Source organism: Mytilus trossulus, chromosome 2 (genome assembly GCF_036588685.1).
Source record: "Mytilus trossulus isolate FHL-02 chromosome 2, PNRI_Mtr1.1.1.hap1, whole genome shotgun sequence".
NCBI classification, from domain to species: Eukaryota; Metazoa; Mollusca; class Bivalvia; order Mytilida; family Mytilidae; genus Mytilus; species Mytilus trossulus.
The window spans coordinates 60,439,441-60,461,633 of record NC_086374.1 but is presented as its reverse complement, the minus strand read 5'-3'; the positions used below and the strand labels follow the sequence as shown (position 1 = coordinate 60,461,633).

The 22,193-nt window shown below is 31.6% G+C and overlaps 1 protein-coding gene and 1 long non-coding RNA gene across 5 annotated transcripts; both read left to right on the top strand.

Moving 5' to 3' along the window:
• The first annotated feature begins 31 nt into the window (after positions 1-31).
• On the top strand, positions 32-2,066 carry LOC134707689 (uncharacterized). Its single transcript, XM_063567676.1, has one exon. The coding sequence runs from the start codon at positions 337-339 to the stop codon at positions 757-759; it is 423 nt and encodes a 140-aa protein (XP_063423746.1). The 5' UTR covers positions 32-336; the 3' UTR covers positions 760-2,066.
• A 12,827-nt stretch (positions 2,067-14,893) lies between these two features.
• Positions 14,894-21,978, top strand: LOC134707686 (uncharacterized). Of its 4 annotated transcripts, XR_010105757.1 has the most exons (5): positions 14,894-15,035; positions 17,080-17,370; positions 17,598-17,713; positions 21,019-21,039; positions 21,927-21,978. It is a non-coding gene; the product is annotated as an uncharacterized LOC134707686 (long non-coding RNA). The 4 variants fall into 4 exon arrangements; XR_010105756.1 differs by lacking the exon at positions 21,927-21,978 and having other exon boundaries at positions 21,019-21,882; XR_010105758.1 differs by lacking the exons at positions 21,019-21,039; positions 21,927-21,978 and adding an exon at positions 20,597-20,898.
• The last annotated feature ends 215 nt before the right edge of the window (positions 21,979-22,193 follow it).

The following is a 22,193-nucleotide window of genomic DNA, read 5'->3' as shown; positions in this document are numbered from 1 at the left end:
ACCGATATGGATAAAACCCGAGAAAATTGGAAATATTTTCACTTCCTGTTTATTGTCAAGAGAGATTTCCGAAGAAAATAATCCTCATTTACCAGTCTTTTCAGACGCAATACCTAGTCCTGTATGCGAAATAACAATTGTAGGATAAAGATAAAATACCTGGTCGAAATTTCGTCATTATTTATACACACACAGGCACATAGAATGTCTATAAAAACAGCTGTTTCTCAAAGTCACGTTATAAGTTTTTCAACATGCTGAACCTATATTTCTTGTCATAATAAGAATATTCAAGGTTATCTTTGCACTTAGAGCTCACAGAAAATAAACATTAATATGGCAGGGACTGTTGATAGAGGAACATCAATGGACCACAGTCATCTGTTGGAAAAGGAAAGTGATGCTAGGATTAAGTTTGAGAGGGCGTGTCAACAAATAGCCCTGTTAGATCAGAAAATAAGAGACTTGGAAGTTCGTTACAAAAGGGCTGTTAAATTCAAGAAGAATTCCTTTCGGTATAATTTAAGACTTCGTCTTTCTGTCGTAACAGGTGTTAAAATGATGTATCATCATTATGCAAGCACGAAAGCCGAGGAACTTACAAAGATCAGAAGGCAAATTAACGATGCTAATGTTGTGCCATCAAGCAGTGCTAGTGCTGTATTCACACCAAGGGAAAGCAGCAGTTTTAGATCAGTTGGTGATTTGCAAAGAACTACATCAACCTCAGCAGCAGAGCCAGATCATCATTGTGACTAGCTATAGGAATAGGATTCTAACAATTACACCAATTTTTGAACTGACATTATGTGCAATTTACAGACATTTTCAAATGTGTATTTAATTTTAACATTTTTGTCAAGTTAATTCTCTTTCTGCACATCCTTTGCACTAAAATGTGTGTAAATGTGTAAAGATTTCTTTTGATCTTAAAATGTGAACGAACAACACCCGAAACACACAAAAAACATCATAAAGAGGTCTACACTACATGTACATGCATGGTCTTTAACAGAAGTCCGGTGATCAAGCATGTCAATTGTTGAAATTCTGTATATGCAATCAGTTTCTTTTACATGTCTTACATGTAATTATATAATCATAAATAAACATGAAAAATGAAAAATAGTTGCAAATAAATTAGACCAAGACTTTCTTTTGTTCACATTTGTGAATCTGGCATAATTTATAAATGTATGTTCTTATTTTAATAGAGCTTTTAATATGTCTCAGGCAATCATCTACATGTATTGATCATGTTGATGGAAACATAATTACATAATTATTCTTATTTTATGTTTTATTTTCTTTTAACATGTAACAACTACCTACATCATGTACATGTAATACATGCTTTGTTTGTACTTCTGTATTAAATTATTATATTATTTCTAATAAGAGGCTAGGATTGTTCCACAGAAAGTGAATTAAATAAATGTACATGTATGAAGTCTGCATAAATTTGTATTAGTACTTGCAATTGCAATGGAAGTTTACTGTTGTATGATGAATTTTAAAAAGTGTTTTGTATGTAGCCATGATCATGTTTAAAAAAGTTAGGTATATCATTTACTAGATATATCCCAAAGTTGTTTTACAATTCTAAATGTCTTTTCTGTTTTCATTTGTTTATTGAATCACTTTCATAAATTTTTCTAATACATGTATGATGTACACTTTAGGAAGTGTTTTTTTTTGTACAATTGTTACCTTGTTCAACTTCAGTCATGCAACTAGTTTCTGCTTGTTTAGTTTTTTTTGAGAAGTGAAAAACAATTTTTCCTCCTTGATCACAGAACTGTGTTAAAGACGAAAGAGTCTGCTGCTATGAATGAACTTGGAAAATCTATAGTGCTACATGTTAATGGTGTGTCAAAATTTCATTATTACTGTTCTTGAAAAATTAACATGTGCAATTGTACATACATGCATGTAATTAGAATGAGTAAAAAAATTCAAAAACTAAATTTTTTGAAGACTGTAAGGTTTAAGATAAGTGCACTGAGCAGGTACATTTTTTGTACATGTACCTATTCCAAAACCTCTAATAAGCATATATATATACATGTATGCGGGAATTTCTCGCTACATTGAAGACCTGTTGGTGACCTTCTGCTGTTGTGTTTTTTTATTTTGGTCGGGTTGTTGTCTCTTTGACACATTCCCCATTTCCATTCTCAATTTTATGATGTATGTATGCTTAATAAGGGAATTACATCATTTGAAAATTAAAAAAAGTCTAACAATTTGAAAATCAGATGATACATTATACATTTTTGTAAAGTAGGAGAAAATACTGTCTTGAATATAATAATCTGATAGAAATTGTATACAGTTAATGTTGTACTTTCTGGGTCATGGGTAATAGGCAATTTTCTTTACCCAAATTTTTTATGACAACACTGTATCTGTCTTTTGTTCTGATGTTTTATTTTTACCATTTAGACAAGAGAGGTAACCCTCAAACCTTTTGCCATCAAGTTCAGCATTTACAATCAAATGTACATGTACAATGTAGCTGCATCTGATCCAATGTAAACCTACCTGTAAAAATGTGCATCTACTGCAGATCCCTACAGATGCCTATTAACTTTTCAATTTTAGAAATATTCATATTACAACCATGACTATGTTAAAATTAAAAGACAGAATCTCAAATTCTTTATAAAAATGAAATTAGAAATATTCTAACTTCATTAAACAACTTGTACAATTACAAAGATATTTCAAAGTTTACCCATTTGTATTATGCCCAATGTATGGGCATTATGTTTTCTGGTCTGTGTGTCTGTCTGTCCCGCTTCAGGTTAAAGTTTTTGATCAAGGTAGTTTTTGATGAAGTTGAAGTCCAATCAACTTGAGACTTAGTACACATTTTCCTTTGATATGATTTTTCTAATTTTAATGCCAAATTAGAGTTTTTTACCCCCTTTTCACAGTCCACTGAACATAGAAAATAATAGTGTGGATGGGGCATCAGTGTTCTGGGCACACATTCTTGTTTTATAATTGTTTGACACATGAACTAGCCTGAATTAAGTTACCATGCTATGGATGTTGTGGATTAGAATATTAGATGTCTTAACTTTTTTTCATAAATTTTCAATGAATCTTCAGGTTAAGGTTTTTTTTATAAGAAAAATCTTTCTGTAAAAGAACTAAAGAAGCACCCTGACAGTATTTTTATTTTTTTACTTTAATAATCTGTTTAACACTTCTTTGTTTCTTCTCCATTATTATATTTTAGCAGGTAATAATTCTTATGAAATACATGTTCATGTACCATACCCTAATGTTTATTGTTAAACTCAGCAATGAATTTCACAAAAAGTCTTATAAGACAAAATACTTGTAAGTTAAACACATTTCAGTATAAAATGTGATAACTTTTGGTGAAAAGCTGGACTTGAGGAGAATTATAGATGACCCCTCTACAAATTGTGATTCTAAATCATGTTTATTTCTTCATCATGGTGAAAAGATTTGTACATACATTTGTGAATGGAATGAAATACCATTCTTCTGAATTTGTTAATTATGAATCACATGTAATGCATTGACATTTTGTCAATTATTTGTTTTTACCAGTAGAAATTTTGGAAATATAAATTTTCATTCTTAGTTATACTTTACATGTATGTACAATATTGGCCCTGTTTATGATTTTTTTTCCATTTATAGTCTTTGTGTTGTTTTATTTCTTTATTTCAAGAAAAACTTAGTTTATTGATAAGCATTTAAGAAAATAAGGATGCACATTATTTATTCATAGCCAATCATTTTTGGTAAATTTCATCAAACCCTTTTTTATCAAAATCCTACATTTTTTGTACTTCAAGAAAATCTGTATTGGACTTTTGATCTTTGTTAGTTTCATAGTTTCTTTGCCACACTGAGAATATATTTTTTTGACTAAATATTTTTTGTACAGGAAATTACAATATAGTATTATTTAAATTAAAAGTAAAAAATACTGTCAACTTGATTGATTAGAAATATCAAATGCATGAATTTAAGTTTGTTAAGACAAATCTTTTCACTTTACTTTAAACTATCAAATTCTGTTCCATAGAAATGTATTGTCATGTACATGTCCATACAATTATATTCTGTCTATCAAATCTATTCTACATGTACATGTGCCAGAAAAGAATTTCAGAATAGATTTATAATTATTTCATGTGTCAATGTATGAACTTTTATGTAGTATAAGATTTTTAATGATTTTGTTTGTTATATGTGTGGTACTGTTTTGTTTATGTGTGTTTCATTTTTTTCATTTTGTGGCCAGTTACATGTAATTGTGACTTGTGTATTTGTTGTGTTATTGAGAGGAATATCATAAAAAAAAGAGAAAACTCACTCTTGTTATATTTATGTTGGCCATTTTTTAAAGAAAGCCTGTCTTACAAACATGATGCAGAAAAATGCAAAAAAGTAATTAGATGGTTAGTTTTTACACAGATAAAGTAAAGAAGAAAAAAAGAGAATACAAATTTAGAAGTTGAAGAAAGAGAAACAAATTGTGGCAAAAAATGAAATAAAATAAAAAATCTTCAAAACTCCACATAGCACACTAAAGACTGAACAAAAGCAAAAATCAGGTGTGATCTCAGAGAGAATACAAATTTAGAAGTTGAAGAAAGAGAAACAAATTGTGGCAAAAAAAATGAAATAAAATTTAAAAAAATCTTCAAAACTCCACATAGCACACTAAAGACTGAACAAAGGCAACAATCAGGTGTGATCTCACACGCCAGATTCCTCTGGAAAAGTAAGCAGATCCTCCAAATGTGCCTTATGAATAATACAGCAACAAAATGGACTTAATGGATGTTAAAACAACTTCTTCTCTGAATCTACTGGCAAAATTGAATTAAATGGCAAAAATCATCATTCAGTAACTAATTTGAAGTGATAACCCTGTCTGCAAACCAATATGGTCAATATGGGTAAAATAAAACCCAGGGGGTAAAATGCAAGTTCTGTCGATTTTTTTTTTTAAAATGTTGAGCTGTGAGCTGAAACCAGACACAAGTTGTTTCCTTTTTCCTTTTTCGATATTCAAAGTCCAAACTGAATTTTTTTTTCCTCAAAATTTCTTTTTTAACATTATTTTTTCCTCAAATTATTTTTTCCTCAAATTTTTTTCCTTAAAATTTATTTTTCAAGAAACAAATTTTTTTTCGTTTCCTTATTCGTTTTCCTTTTTTTTTTTCGATTTTCATTTCCTTATTCAGTTTCGATTTCCTTATTCAGTTTCTATTTCCTTATTCAGTTTCGATTTCCTTATTCGGTTTCTATTTCCTTATTCGATTTTCATTTCCTTATTCGGTAACATTTTCCATATCCAGTTTTTGTCTCGCCTTGACGGAGTCAAAAAGCGAGACATAGGTATGCTGTTTCCGCCGTCGGCAATGTATTAGTTTGTGATTAGCTCAGTTTTATGGGGAACCACTAGTGGTATGTCAATGATAATTGGTATGCAGATGTATTACCATTGCCACAACTCATTGCCATGGAGCTTATTTGGCTCCGCCCCCTCAGTCATGGTCTATTGACTTTGAATGGTTTGCTTACTTTACATGTATTAGTTTGTGATTAGGTCAGTTTATGGAGATCCACTTGTGGTACCTCAATGATAATTGGTATGCAGATGTATTACCATTGCCACATCTCATTGCCATGGAGATTTTTTGTCTCCGCCTCCTCAGTCATGGTCTATTGACTTTGAATGGTTTGCTTACTTTACATGTATTAGTTTGTGATTAGGTCAGTTTATGGAGATCCACTTGTGGTACATCAATGATAATTGGTATGCAGATGTATTAGAATTGTCACATCTCATTGCCATGGAGATTATTTGGCTCCGCCCCCTCAGTCATGGTCTATTGACTTTGATTGGTTTGGCTTACATTACATGTATTAGTTTGTAATTAAGTCAATTTATGGGGATCCACTTGTGGTAGGTCATTGATATTTGGTTTGCAATTGTATTAGCATTAATTGGCACAATTCATTGCCAAAATTACAAAAAGGCGAGACATATCTCTGTGATAACAGTTTATTTAAACTCATGATCAAGTTAATAACAAAATTACTAGATTACAAAAGGAATGCAACACTTACAGAATACAAAAGGGCAATCAATGAACAAAAGACAAATAAATAAGAAACATTGATCCTGAATAATCAGGGCTATTTCTGAGGGATAACAGAACTTGCCTCTTGCAAGACACTCGCCGTGAACACAATTTGATATGAAGACAAGCGTTTGGTTTTAAATTTCCTACATGAGACATTTGCCTCAATGTAGTTAAGGCCCTGTTAAAATAAAAGTGAGGTAAGGTTTCCTCAGACAATATACCTCAAGTTAAATGAAACCAATTTTCAGACATTTCAAGTATATTTAAATAACATTTAAACTTTTATTATTGAACAAATTTCCTGATTTTTTTGGGGAAAAAAGAAGAATTTATGAAGAATCTGATGCCACCTCATACTTTCGATTAGACCTGCTGAGTTATTTATTTTCAATACATTGCAAGTCAGGTAATTTATTTTCAAACTACCACAGAACAAACCATTTATTTGTGTGATTATCAAGGCTGAGTTATTTATTTTCAAAATCCTCCTGCCCCCCTCCCCTCCAAAATATGAAATGGTCGTCCCCTAAGCAACGACTTGGAGAAAAACCCTAAAAGATTGTGGTCATATGTGAAGAGCCGGAAACAAGATGCATCCCAGATTGTGACCTTGAAGTCAAAAGATGGCTTCCTATAGCTACATAGTGACACCAGAGGCGGATTTAGGGGACAGGGGGCCCGGGCCCCCCTTTTGAGAAAAAAAATTAGTTGATTATATAGGGAATCACCGAAGCTTGACTGGATCGGGCCCCCTCTGAGAGCAGCCACTTTGAAACTAGAAAGTGCTTTTTTTGGGCCCCTTATTCCAAAACGGTTGGGACCATCATCCCCAAAATCATCCCAACCTTCCTTTTGTGGTAATAAACCTTCTTAAAAAATTCATAGAGATCCATTCACTTAAACTCAAATAATTGTTCGGAAACTAAATGTGTCTTCCTATGACGACCCAGACGATGACATCATACCATTATACGATCCCAAAAAATATTTTGCAGTCGTATAAACACACTTAGTGTAATCAAACTTTTTATACCAGTATATAATTAACAATTTCTGTTCATAGAGAAATAACTGAAGCACATTAGAAGTACAAGTACCACTTTTGGATATTAAAAAGGATGTTAACTTTCATGAAATTCTGTTGTGTGGTTTCAGAGGAGTTGAGATGACAAACTGTTGCAGAAGTACATTGAAGCAAATAAGTTCAAAGGGGCATAACTCCTAGAAAAAAAATGAATAAAAATGTCTTGTCGATATGCACATCTACATAGTATGTCCTTATTATCTGAAAAGGTTTCATGAAATTCTGTTGAGTAGTTTCAGAGGAGTTGCGATGACAAACTGTTGCAGTAGTACACTAAAGTAAATAAGTTCAAAGGGGCGTAACTCCTAGAAAAAAAATTGAATCGCAATTTTCCTTCAATATTCACAACTACATAGTATGTCCTTATTAACTGAAAAGGTTTCGTGAAATTCTGTTGTGTGGTTTGAGAGGAGTTGCGATGACAAACTGTTGCAGTAGTACATTAAAGTAAATAAGTTCAAAGGAGCGTATAACTCCTGGAAAAATATTGAATCGCAATTTCCCGTTGATATGCACAACTACATAGTATGTCCTTATTATCTGAAAAGGTTTCGTGAAATTCTGTTGTGTGGTTTGAGAGGAGTTGCGATGACAAACTGTTGCAGTAGTACACTAAAGTAAATAAGTTCAAAGGGGCGTAACTCCTAGAAAAAAAATTGAATCGCAATTTCCCGTCGATATGCACAACTACATAGTATGTCCTTATTATCTGAAAAGGTTTCGTGAAATTCTGTTGTGTGGTTTGAGAGGAGTTGCGATGACAAACTGTTGCAGTAGTACATTAAAGTAAATAAGTTCAAAGGGGCGTATAACTCCTGGAAAAAAAATTGAATCGCAATTTCCCGTTGATATGCACAACTACATAGTATGTCCTTATTAACTGAAAAGGTTTCGTAAAATTCTGTTGTGTGGTTTGAGAGGAGTTGCGATGACAAACTGTTGCAGTAGTACGTTAAAGTAAATAAGTTCAAAGGGGCATAACTCCTAGAAAAAAAAATTGAATCGCAATTTCCCGTCGATATGCACAACTACATAGTATGTCCTTATTATCTGAAAAGGTTTCGTGAAATTCTGTTGAGCGGTTTGAGAGGAGTTGTGATGACAAGAAACAGGACTGACGGACGGACGGACTTGGTTAGTAGATTCTGTACAGCAATAAGCATTTTATCATCAATACCATTTCGTAACAATTTTTGCCATAGTTAACTATGGCAAGTTACGAAATGATATTGATGGTAAAATGCTTATTGCTGTACAGAATCTGTATGAAAATGCAAAATCATGTTTAAGAGAAGGTAATAATTTCTCTGAATATTTTGCTCCAAATGTAGGAGTCAGACCAGGAGAAAACCTCTCTCATTTAATATTTTCATTTTTTCTTAATGATCTGACATAGTTCTTATCGCTGCTGGATAACTCGGACTAAAACAAAGTCGGACTATAACAAAATCGGACTATAACTAACTCGGACTATAACAAACTCGGCCTACCATTATTCATATGCAGAAATATATTGAACCAACTCGGACTACGATTAGAAGATTGTTTTTTTTACTGTAATAAAAAAAAATCTTATATATTAAAATTATATACGAATTTATGAGATTATAATGAATATTTTTGAATAAAAAAGATCGTATTTATAGAAATGATTAATATTTGTTATATGAGTTGAATTAGATATGTTTAAATGAGGGTAATTAACTTATACTTGAAGAAATGTTATTGTGATTTATGATGTTTATTGACAAAAGAAATGTTAATGATTGGCGTGTGTTCGTGTTTTTATTGTGTTTAATCCTTGGTGTTTATGATTAGTAAATAAACAAAGACAAATTTGATTGACAGTAAATGGCTTCTTAACAATTTCACTAATCTGTAATGGATTCAGCAATTGAAAAGTAATTATATTCAAATGGTCACATCAAACAGATACAATGTTTTTAGAAAGGCAAGCCGAGGCAAACATTTATTATACATTCAATTCAATTCAATTCAATTCTTTATTTACTTTAAACAATACAGTTTATCAGTATAATATGCATAAATATACGTCAGAAATATCAGATACATATTATACATGTATCCAAAAATAGATTTGGAGTAAAAATGAAAAAAAACAAGACACATTTAATTGGATATTTAGTTCCCAATTTCGTGTAATAACAGGTACTTGGGTGATTAGAAAGGTGTCAACAGTACATGTGCCAGTTGTTTGTTTAACCTATGGTGATTAAAAAGGTGTCAACTATACACGTTGCATGATGTCTAATCAATTAAGATATGCATATAATAACAATTTATTCTGTGTGGGACATTATTACAATTAATACTACAAAGACAAATCAGTGGTAAATTTTCAATATATGCATGAATATCAAAAAGATTTTTTTTTTGTGTTTTTATTTTTAAATATATCTTGTTAACGTATTTTTTTTATCCCCTTCAAAAATGTTCAAAAATAAATTATTTAATAAATTGAAGATAAAAAATCATTTTGAATTAAGAACTGAAAATTAATATCGAATAACAACAACAACCAACATTATACTTATATTCTTCTAGTAGTCCGAGTTTGGTATAGTCCGAGTTTGTTATAGTCCGATTTTGTTATAGGCCGAGATATCATGGATTCGTTCTTATCAGATGCCTATGATGGTCTTAATGATGTATGTACTATTTCTCACTTGCTGTTTGATAATGATGATATTGAAGGTTAAATTGTATTTGTTACACAAGAAACGATACAAGACTTTTTTCAAATTAAAGATGAAGTTTTTCGTTTATAGGACCAATATTGAAGGTAGTGATATTAAATTATGAGTGGCCGTTCGTGTCATTTGCGCGATATTCTAACGCGTTAGTGTTTACTAACGCGTTATTTTGTTAAACTAACGCGTTATTTTGTACAACTAACGCGTTATTTTGCTAAAATAACGCGTTATTTGCTAAAATAACGCGTTATTTCTTCATTTTAACGCGTTACTATACAAAACTATCGCGATATTTCATGTTTGCTTTTACTTTAAAATATTATCAAACTAACGCGTTAGTTTTCACTATGAACGCGATATTTATGAAAACTATCGCGATAATACGGAAATAAGCATCATCCAATGAGAGATTTTGTTATTTCTATGTTTTGGAATTAATGCAAAATAGCTGGAATCCACGGAGACCGAGATAGGTTTTTACAAAGAATTACAGAGACAGTCGATTATTGCTTTTGGATTGGGATCATCAGATATTTTAGAGACAGACAATCTAACCAACATTAACTTCAGGTCAAAATTTGAATAATTTTAATTGATTTCATCGAAAATACAATAGTTTGAGGTGTGATATCCCTTCGTCCGGCAGTGCATTCGGCTCAGTGGGTGGGGGTTAGGGTCTGCTAACAGTTAAAGAATAGTGCTGTGCATCATGTTCCAGTCTTTCCCTTCATGTTCTCATGCAAAATACTTTATTTCCCTTCATGTTTTCATACAGAACCAATCTGATTACATTAAGTTCACATCACTTGCTCGGCGACATATAAAATATCGAGGAGCAAGTGATGTGAACTATAATCTTAAGGATGTACTTAGGTGAAATATTTTTTTTATAGAAAATCTACGATTAAAAATTGATACAATAATTCAGAAGAGCATTAGTTAAGGAACAAAATAAGCAAAAATTATTGATAGGTAATGGAACTCGTTTTTGAGATATTTGATGTTTAAAAAATGGCGGGAAAAAGCTTTCTCTGACTTTTACCTTAAATTTAGCATTGATATAATTTTGGTCTCAAATCGTTAAAAAAGGAAATCTACAGTAGGCTTAAATTTTGTAAATGACATTTTATAAGTTATTGAAAGATTTCTTTGAAAAGAAAGGGGTTGTTATGGGACAAACTATTTAATCTTGTATCTAAGGAAAAAACCCAAGGAGTCCGAACATTTGACCAAAATTACCAGAACCTCACCTAAGTACATCCTTAAGTTCGACTGCAGAATAACTTGATTGACTGTGTCGCTCATTACAAATATTTAGGTGTTCACTTTACTGCATCTGGAAGTTTTCATCTAGCTTAAACTGAACTTTATAATAAGGCTCTTAAGGCCTACTATAAACTTAGAAAGGATTTTATCAATTTGTCTCCTGGAATAAAATCTTGTGTTCATATTTTGATCATACCCTTAAACCCATTCTATTATATAATTCAGAGGTATGGGGAGGTTATAATGTTTCTTGTAATAAATTACAGTCTTCCTTATTTAATCTTGAAAATATTTTTAAAAATATTAAGTGTTAGAGTTTCCATCTTAAATTTTCTAAATTTATACTTTTTTATACACAAAAGGAGTGTCAATTTTGCTGTGTTATCAGAACTGGGGCGTTTCCCCTTACATTATGATATTGTAAAGTCAATTGTAAAATACTGGTATAGATTTAAAAATCTTACAACTGAATTCAGTCTATTGAAAGATGCTCATAAATGCAGCCAAGAGCTTCACAAATCTAACATAACTTTTTGGTTCTCATTTGCTAAAAAAGTATTAGAAGTTTTTAAATTTAAACAAGAAGTGAAACATTTCGGACAATATAAATTTTTGAACATATCTAGCAAATTAATTCACACTAAATATATTAGCAATTGGTATGCTAGCCAAAATAAAGCTTCTGATAGCAAATTAATTCACACTAAATATATTAGCAATTGGTATGCTAGCCAAAATAAAGCTTCTGATGGAAAACTGTTTAATTATGTGAAATTTAAGCAGAATTTTGGTTATGAAAATTATCTTTCTTTAATTAAGGACTTTGATTTTAGAAGATCTATATGCAAATTACGTATTTATGCTCATAAGCTTCAAATTGAAGTTGGACGTTTTTCAAATATTCCACGAAATGAAAGAATTTGCAAAAAATGCTCCTCTGGCTGTGTTGAAGATGAAATCCATTTTTAACTTACTGTGAAAATTTTAAGTCAGATAGAGATGCTCTCTTTGACTTTGTTTGCCAAAGAATTCCAAATTTTTCTATACTTGATAATCAGCATTCATTTATTTATTTATTAAACTGTGAAGACAATCAGGTCCTTAATGCTGTTGGTAAATTTATTAAAGTGAATATGAGTTAGTAATTGTATTGTTACTGTATGTAAAAAATGTTTGTATCTATGTATCTGCAAATCAATTTTCTTTTTCCTTATTCATGTATGCTCTGTATGCCCCTTGTGGGCCTTGAATTGGAAATAAAATATGTTCTGTTCTGTCCTGTTAATGTTATCTCTCTTGTCTCTTCAGATTCAATCTAGAACCGCGCTTGTGATTGGTTAACATCATTGTACAAATATCAAAAATTAACGCGTTAATTCCAATTAAATATCGCGATAGATTACATTTGTACAATATACAAAAGTATCGCGATAGTTTTGTATAATAACGCGTTAAAATGAAGAAATAACGCGTTAGTTTGGCAAAATAACGCGTTATTTTAGCAAATAACGCGTTAGTTGTACAAAATAACGCGTTAGTTTTTACTAACGCGTTAGAATATCGCGCAAATGACACGAGCGGCCACTCATATTAAATGACCATGAAAATATAAATCCGTTTAAAAAAAAAAGATTTTTTGGGGCTTTCGTGACGTCATTTTGCGAAATTCAAGTTTTTTGACAAAATTTACATAAAACAACAATTTTTAAAACAGAAGTTCTAACTAATGATGTCAACCTTTCAATGACAATAAAGACAATGTTTGACATTAATTCTTTTTAAAAAATCGTACAGTTTCTTTGTTTATTTGTAAAGCAAAGTTCTGCCCAACAAGAAATCGTTAAAATGTAAACATTATCAATTGATTTACCATTGACTGTATGTGTAAAGTGAAATTAAAAAGAACGTTAACAATCTTAAAACTAATCCGAAAGGTTCTAAAGTTACAGTGTGTTGTTTTCATATCTAAAACATTGATTTGAGACGAAAACAATTTATTTTTTTGTATTTTTGAGATTTCATAAACACATTTTTTACCCATTTTTTTTTCAATTCAACCCATTATATATAATTAGTTACAACATGAACATATTAACTTGATTAGCGTTATGAATATTTTTTAATCGAATTTGATAATTCTATTTGGTACTTAGAAAATTGTGTGACGATTTTGTGTCAAACTTTCCACAAAAATAATTTGCACCCTATGATCGTTTACATGGAATTAAGGTACTCTCCGAAATGTTTTGATTTTCATTATCGCAATTGCATACATTGCAAATGAAAGCCTTTGGAAATAGTGTAACTCATTTTGTTAAAATTTTAATACTCTTTGATCAATTTTATTCTAAAGTCGTGTATCGTTTCTTTTGTTGACTAGTATATATGCTGATGATACTGTTATTTTTGCAGAATCTGGCAGCTGAATTGCAATCTGCACTAAAGTCTAAATGTGATGTTTTTATATTGTGAGACCTGGAAACTTAAAGTCAATGTAACTAAGACCAATGTTATTCTACTTTCAAAAATAGGCAGTGTGAGAATACTCAGTTTTTATATAATAATGAATAAATAGTTGTTATAGAAGATTTTCAATATCTGGGAACAGTCTTTTTTAAGAAAAGGTACACTTTCAAAAAATAAAGCTCGGCTAGTCTAACAGGCTAGGAAGGCCATGCTCTATGCATTGTGTAAAGCGAGAAGGCTTTGTTTACCAGTTGATATTTTGTTACAAATATTTGATGCAATGGTTGCACCTATATTGTTGTATGGTGCTCAAGTGTGGGGTTACGAAAACAATGAAATTATTTAATCTTTGCAATAGAATTTTGCAAGTATATTTTGAAGATTAAAAAATGTACTCCAAATTGTATTGTTTATGGAGAGCTTGGTAGAGAACCTATGCCTATTTGTATTAAAGCCAGAATGGTTGTCTTTTTGCAACTTATTTTAAATGGTAAAAAAAAGAAAATATCACGCACGATTTGATATGTTATACAGACTTGACGAAGATGATGTGTATCACTCTAAATGGTTACCATGTATCAACGAAATTTTACTTGAATGTGGTTATAATCATTGTAGGAATAACCAAATTATGGACAGAAATGTTATTCTGTCAAGACAATTTAAACAGTTTCTTCATGAAAAATTTATTGAAAATTGGAAAGCACAAATATTTAACTCACCTAAGTGTATTAATTATAGAATTGTAAGACTGAATTTGGTTTTGAGAAATATCTCTCTGTTTCCCCACCTGAAATGATGTATACTATTAATAAATTTAGATGTGGAAGTCACAAGTTGCCAATTGAAGCTGGTAGTCTTTGTTCTATTGATGGATCTGGAAAAAAAATGTGATCTAAGTGATAAAGAACAACTAGATTATGATACATATTTAATTGTAACTTTTTTAATGGAGTTCGTGTTGTTTCTTATTTATTATTTGTAACTGTTTATGTATAAAATGCCACGGTCTCTTAATTTCATGAGTCTTTAGGATAAAAAAGATCTTTACAAGTCATTTTTATATCAAATGTATTATCACACCTTTTTATGCTCGATTTGAGATCTAAATTTTATTGTTAAAAAAGGCTAGCTGTTGTCAAATAAATTTTGTGAGCAGTTTTAATACCGAGGGTGTGTCTTATTTTGTGAGTTTTCATTGGTTTGGAGTTTTTAGACCCTTCATTGTTGACCAGTGGAAAACTTCCCGCCGAGGTGTTTCAAATAGCACTTTGTCTTTAAACGAACAAGATGGACACATGCAGTTTACAGAAGCAAAAGATTTGATTTGAACTGTTCGTGAAACCACACATACTCAAGGTAGATATTAACCCCTTGGTATTTCCCCAGATTATTTTCATTATTAAAAATATGGATCAAAACACGACTTTTGAAATCTTTTTCGAAAAATTAAGATATGAGGGTTTGGATGGGGTTAAATGATTAAAGAATAATGCCCTTAAAAAATGAAGATTAGAGAATAATGAGCCAAAAAATAGAAGATTAGAGAATAAAAGGGTTAATTTTTGGAAGATTAGAGAAAAAAGGGGTTATTTTTTTTAAAGATTAGAGAAAAATGGGGTGAAAATTAAGTGTTTACAGAATAACAGACCCCCCCATCCATACCCTCAGATATGATATAGAAGACTATCTGATGAAATTTGATAAGTTGGCTCGTGTTCATTGATCGTCCTGAATATGCATGAACTATTTGACACTGGACACCAAGTAACCAACAATCAATCGTGTTCATTGACATCGGAATAAATAAAAAAATAAATAAACTAGAGCATGCACTGGTTACTACAAAACAAGTGCCTGAGTCGATGCTGTAGCAAGTATCGTGATGTTTGAAAAGGTTGCACCAACTGAAAATGCAGATGGCATATTTTTGCTAAACTATCGATAGCAAAGATTTGAAAATATTTATTTTACTTTTTCGTATTTTACTGATACATGGAATTATATTTCAAGTTTACAGTTTTCAAGTTTATAGTAGATGCAGTCTATTTGTATTTTATAAAGATGATAAAGCCATAATTCAAAAAGTAGAAGACTTGATTCTCCATTATATTGTCCTTGATCCTCGATTTACTTACAGCCGTTTTGGTGGTAATAAATATTATGTACATGGTTTAATCTCAATTGTTTTAACACTTTTTTCACGTTTTTGTTATTGATCTGAGTAAAGTTCAGTTACATAATTTATTTGCAGTATGTCCTTTGTCAGTAGATATTTTTCTGCACAGCCAGGTACTAAAGTGTGAAATGAGTAGATTGTTGTGTAACACCTATATGGTCATGTGATCAAAAGGTTAGAATTTGAACCGATATATGGTCGTGTCATCAATAGGTTAGAATTAGAAGCCAAATCAGTTTAAATTGATTTTTACTTGGACAAAGACCTAGGTATTTTTATGCCCCACCTACGATGGTCCACTGAACATAGAAAATGAAAGTGCAAAGTTCAGGTTAAAGTTTTTGGTCAAGGTAGTTTTTGATGAAGTTAAACTGAGTCACATCTACTTGAAACTTAGTACACATGTTCCCTATGATATGATCTTTCTAATTTTAATGCCAAATTATAGTTTTGATCCCAATTTCATGGTCCACTGAACATAGAAAATGAAAGTGCAAAGTTCAGGTTAAAGTTTTTGGTCAAGGTAGTTTTTGATGAAGTTAAAGTCACATCTACTTGAAACTTAGTACACATGTTCCCTATGATATGATCTTATTAATTTTAATTTCAAATTAAAGTTTTGACCCCAATTACACGGTCCACTGAACATGGAAAATTATAGTGTGAGTGGGGCATCCGTGTACTATGGACACATTCTTGTTTCATTAGAATATTAGGGGACATGAAATATGTTTGAAAGAATTTTAAGGCAATTAATTGATTCAATGTGATCTGTGTTGGATTTTAGATTTTAAAAGTTCCAGAAAATTACTTTTGGAGAATTGAATGATTTCACTAATTTTTCATGTTGCATGTGAAATTACAATATGATGACTTTACCCCATTTCTTTAAGTTTATTGATTTATTAGAGTTGTTATGTTTTCAAGCTTTTACTCTTGTATAAACATCATCGAACTGTAACTATAAGTTCTGTAACCATGGTAAAATTCATGATTGATTGTGGGTGCATAACCCCCTGTGGCAAATATATCATGCATTTCAAGTTGAAAGATCCATGTAACTTGACCAGGTATTGCTTCCAAATAGTATCTACCTACAACAACAGGAATAGGGGACACATTCATGTATATGTCTAGGAGACTGACAGTGTACCAACTGAATTTGTTGGCAATACCTTCTGAATACATTTTTTATATAAAAGTTAATTACATTTGGTTTTTCAGAGAATTTACAAGACTATTATCCACAAAATGCAACAGTCTTATTTTGATGAATTGTTGAACCAGAGAAATGTGAAGACTTACAGACACCTAGACTGTATAGTCAACGTAACAATGATTAGAGAATCAGACTACAGTGAACATTACAATGATTAGAAAATCAGACTAGAGTCAACATTACAATGATTAGAGAATCAGACTATAGTCAACATTACAATGATTAGAAAATCAGCCAGCTGCATTTCATCAATCAGTTTATGATGAAGCTTTACAGCATTGGAAATGATTACTCAGGTATGTATTGGTTAAAATTTTGAGGTTTGTTTTATAGGATAATAGTGGTGTTTAATTTTATCTTTCTTGAAATAAATATATTAGAAATGAGGTGAAATATGGCATTGATTAAAGGAGATGTACCAAGGAAAACATGTGACTGAATAAACATTTTATTAAAAAAGGATGAACAATACAGTTTTGAGTTTCAATCCTTTCATATATTAAAATAAAATGATATTTTGTAGGGACCAAACAACTGAACAGAAAAAAGAACCGTATGACCTTGAAGAGTAAGCAATGTATTAAGTATATTTGGGGTTACCAAAGAGTATGGTAAGAACCTCATCTTAAATTATACTTGGTGAGTATTCTTATTGTTGGTTAAATATTAAGCATCATTATGGAAAATGGGGGATCAAGGGTATACACCAACAAGACAGTGACCAAAGGAAAATAAATAACCAAAACCATCTAGAGGTTTCAACTATAGTCTGATGTTTATACAATACGTGAACTTGTAAATCATCCAAAGTCTAAAATATTTGTGAATAAAATGAACAGACTGACTAATAACTTACATACACACAAATATCTGACCTAAGCACATGAGCATGTTGCAGGGTGACATTTTTTTTTTAATAAAGCTTGAGCCTGTTTTGTGCAATGCCTAACCATTTAACGACAAAATTTCATACAGAAAACTTTTCAAATTGAGGGGTTTCAAATTTTAAATAAGCCAATTTATGGTTTAAAAAAATAATGGAAATCTTGACTCCCCAACAAGAGAAAAATGTCACTCTTATCATTGAGGAAAATGGCCACTACCTGAATGGTCTTTAGAATTAATTCAGTTGCTCTGGTCATTTTTCAAAATTTAACAATGTAAGTAAATATGGAGTTGTTTGATCAATGGGAGATAACTCTGACCACATGGAATAATTCTGAAAACTTAAAGAGGGGTCCTGATCCCGAAATCCCGGGCTTAAAAACACAAAATCCTGAGCTCCCGAAATTTAAATAAATTTAGATCCTGACATCAAGAAATTAAAAAAAAACAACTTTATCCTGAAGGGGTCAATCCCTAAATCCTGTGCTTTAAAATACCAGATTCCTGAGTCCCAATATAGGTCCTATCCCCCTCACATATATAATTGATAACTAAGATAAAAGAAATACAGAAATTGTTTTGCCTTTTGCCATGCTTACAATCAACAAAAGATTTTTTTCTTCATTTTTCAAAATAAATTCCAAGACTAAGATGTAGGATGCCATTCTTCTAACAAAATACCACAGCATGGAGACCCTAATCAGCACACTAAAATGTCCAAACGTGTGTCCTACATCTTGAAATAAATATAATTTTAAAAATGTTCAAGTATCTTCAAAAACATTTTTTACTCATTTCTACTCTGTTGAGACAATTTCACTAGCACTGCACTTTGACTTTGACTAAGACAAACACAATGTTGATTGAAGTTGAATGGTACTAGTGACAACTTTGTTGGAGACATGGAAAGCATTTCGTCATTGTTAGTAGTTTTATGGGCTTTCACCTCTTGAGTCACAAAGAACCTTATGTACGTTAGTTCCATTGAAATGTTATATGCATTGTCAATGCTAAACATTTGATTGACTTTGACTGATTTTTTTTTTAGTTTCGTCAGAGTGTAAATGAGTTTGAACAAAAGGCAATATAACCTTTTTTTTAGTGATAAGAAGATTTGACTTTCATTTTTGATAAAGTTTTCACCAAATTTATTGTTGATAGCAAGGCTTATGGTTTGCACAATAGAATATGCCTTTTACACAATGAGCTCAGTGGTGAATCCAGGGGTGGGGGGGGGGGGTCTGGAATTTGGAACCCCCCTTTTTTTTGGCCCATCAATGCATTTGAATGGGAGCATATAGTTGGACCCCCCCTTTTAATCTGGGTTGGGAACCCCCCTTTTTTGGGGCCTATCAATGCATTTGAATGGGAGCATATAGTTTGACTCCCCCACCCCTCCCCCCTTTACTCTGGGTTGGGAACCCCCCTTTTTAAAATGGCTGGATCCTCCCCTGGAGCTTGTCACTTTCACTCAAAAAACATTAAAAAAACCCATCAAATTCCTAAGCTTAGGTAGGAGCTTCAAATTGTTATAAAAATTACTTAATTATCATTATCTTGTGTATTTTAGCCACCTTCTGCTTAAAAAAAATACATTTAGATAGTTTATCACTTAAAGAGGCATTTGCAATGATTTAGATAAACAATAACAGCACTTTGTTTTTTTTATAAATATTAATAAAAGTGGAATAATGAAGAAATGACTTGTAATTATTAACAGTCATTTTTATAGTTAAATTGGTAAAAATGATCTGAAAAGCATTGCTGATTTCATATTTTTTTCCAAAACCACAATTCAACCTCATTTTGGTCTGTATGCATACAACATTTAATAAGAACCATTGTAGTAGATGGTTGCTCAGCTTGGTCAGATAATAAAAAGAACAGAATGTCAAAATAAAACGGTTCTGCCAACAAAAAATATTATTTCAGTGGTAAAACTCAAATGTTTTTGCTTCAATTTTTTACTCACTTGAGTGCAATTATTTGCAAAGTACAAATCTTATACAAAAGAATTATGTCTGAGACAACAACCCAACCAAAGAGCAAAAAACAGCCGAATCAACTAATGACTCTTCAACTCAGCAAGAAAATCCAGCATCTGGAGGCAGGCTTCAGCTGACCCCTACACAAAAATGTTCACTAGGTCAGTGAAAGTGGATGTCATACTAAACTCAAACATATATTAAAATGAACTGAAATTAAAAAACCTACGAGACTAACAAGGTCCAGAGGCTTCTAACAAGGGACAGGTGCAAAAATGCAGTGGGTTAAACATGTTTTGAGAGATCTCAACCCACACTTATACCTCTATGAGTCAATGTAGAAAAAACAAACACAGCAATTTGCACCGTAAAACTCATTAAAAAGAAGTCTGTGTCCAACTTCAGAAAAGGTAACAAAAGAAACAGACTAATAATTTGTGTATTTTTACAACATTTACAAAGCTAAATTTTGTGGGAAAATAAAGTAAAAGTTAAATTAAAAAAGAAATTTTTAATTTTGAAATTTACTTCAAAGGAAAGAAAATAAAGTTTAATTGATTTTATTCTTATATGTGTAATGTTGTATATGTATTTATATTTCATTTCAGAGTTCAACAACAGATTATTAATTCTATAATTTTGATTTTTGCAGATTGCAGCAGTGGGATGTTACAGTCATAGACGTTGGATAGACTCCGTTGTACTAGGCCAGGGAGGGTAGCGCAGAGTTTCCGCAGCACTATACAATAGTAGCAAGATCACTCTACCATGAGCTTGTTAAAGGGCCCGTTTGATGAAAGTGACACCAACGTTCTCCACAACACTACAGATTTGTTTTTGCAGATGCAGCCGAGAGGATGTTTCAGTCATGGACTCATTTGATGGAAGTGGCACCAACATTCTCAAACACTAATAATTTACAAATTTGTTTTTGTTGTAGATGCAACCTCAGTCATACACTTTAGAGTTTGGCTATGTTGTGACAGAAGCTTAGAAGAGTGGCATATAGACTTCTGTATGTCCATTTTTATGGAAGTGACAAATTACTAATCTTTCTTCTTATATCCATTTCAGAGTTCTTACAAAGATGCATAGGTATAAAATATTTATTATTTTTTGTCTTTTGGTGTATTTTTGTCAATGAGTTAAAACCCAAAGAACAGTACATCGATCAGAAGTAATAAGTTTGACTAGTGTAATTTGAGAGAGAACACTCTGGAACACAAAAAATATCCTACCTCATAAAAATTTAACACGACATCTTATTTTCACCTTCTTTCATTGAAGCAGCACACAGTGTAGTCAAGAATGTATGCATGTCCTTGAACTTCTAGAAATACAATACCTCTAATAGTTAAAACAGTCTGGTATAATGGTCAACAAGAGCTACATAAAAAAAAGGAAGATACCAAAGTTAAATTAAAAAAATATGTATTTAATTTTTGAAATTTACCTCAAAGAAAATAAAATAAAGTTTAATTGATTTTTTTCTTATATGTGTAATGTTGTATATGTATTTTTATTTCATTTCAGAGTTCAACAACAGATTATTAATTCTATTATTTTGTTTTTCGCAGATTGCAGCAGTGGGATGTTACAGTCATAGACGTTGGATAGACTCCGTTGTACTAGGCCAGGGAGGGTAGCGCAGAGTTTCCGCAGCACTATACAATAGTAACAAGATCACTCTACCATGAGCTTGTTAAAGGGCCCGTTTGATGAAAGTGACAACAACGTTCTCCACGACACTACAGATTTTTTTTTGCAGATGCAGCCGAGAGGATGTTTCAGTCATGGACTCATTTGATGGAAGTGACACCAACATTCTCAAACACTAATAATTTACAAATTTGTTTTTGTTGTAGATGCAACCTCAGTCATACACCCTAGAGTTTGGCTATGTGTGACAGAAGAAGAGTGGCATGTAGATTTCTTTTATGGAAGTGCAAATAACTAATCTTTCTTCTTCATATCTATTTCAGAGTTCTTACGAAGATGTATAGGTATGCAGTATTTATTATTTTTGTCTCTGTGTATTTTTGTCAATAAGGTAAAACCACAGAACAAATCATCAGAAGTATTAACTGGTGTAATTTGAGAACACCCTGGAACACGAGAAATATCCTACCTCACAAAATTTAACATGAGACATCTTGTTTTCACCTTTTTTCAAGGAAGCAGCACACACAGTGTAATCATTACGGTATCCATGTCCTGGAACATCTGGGAAAAGCATATCTCTAATAGTA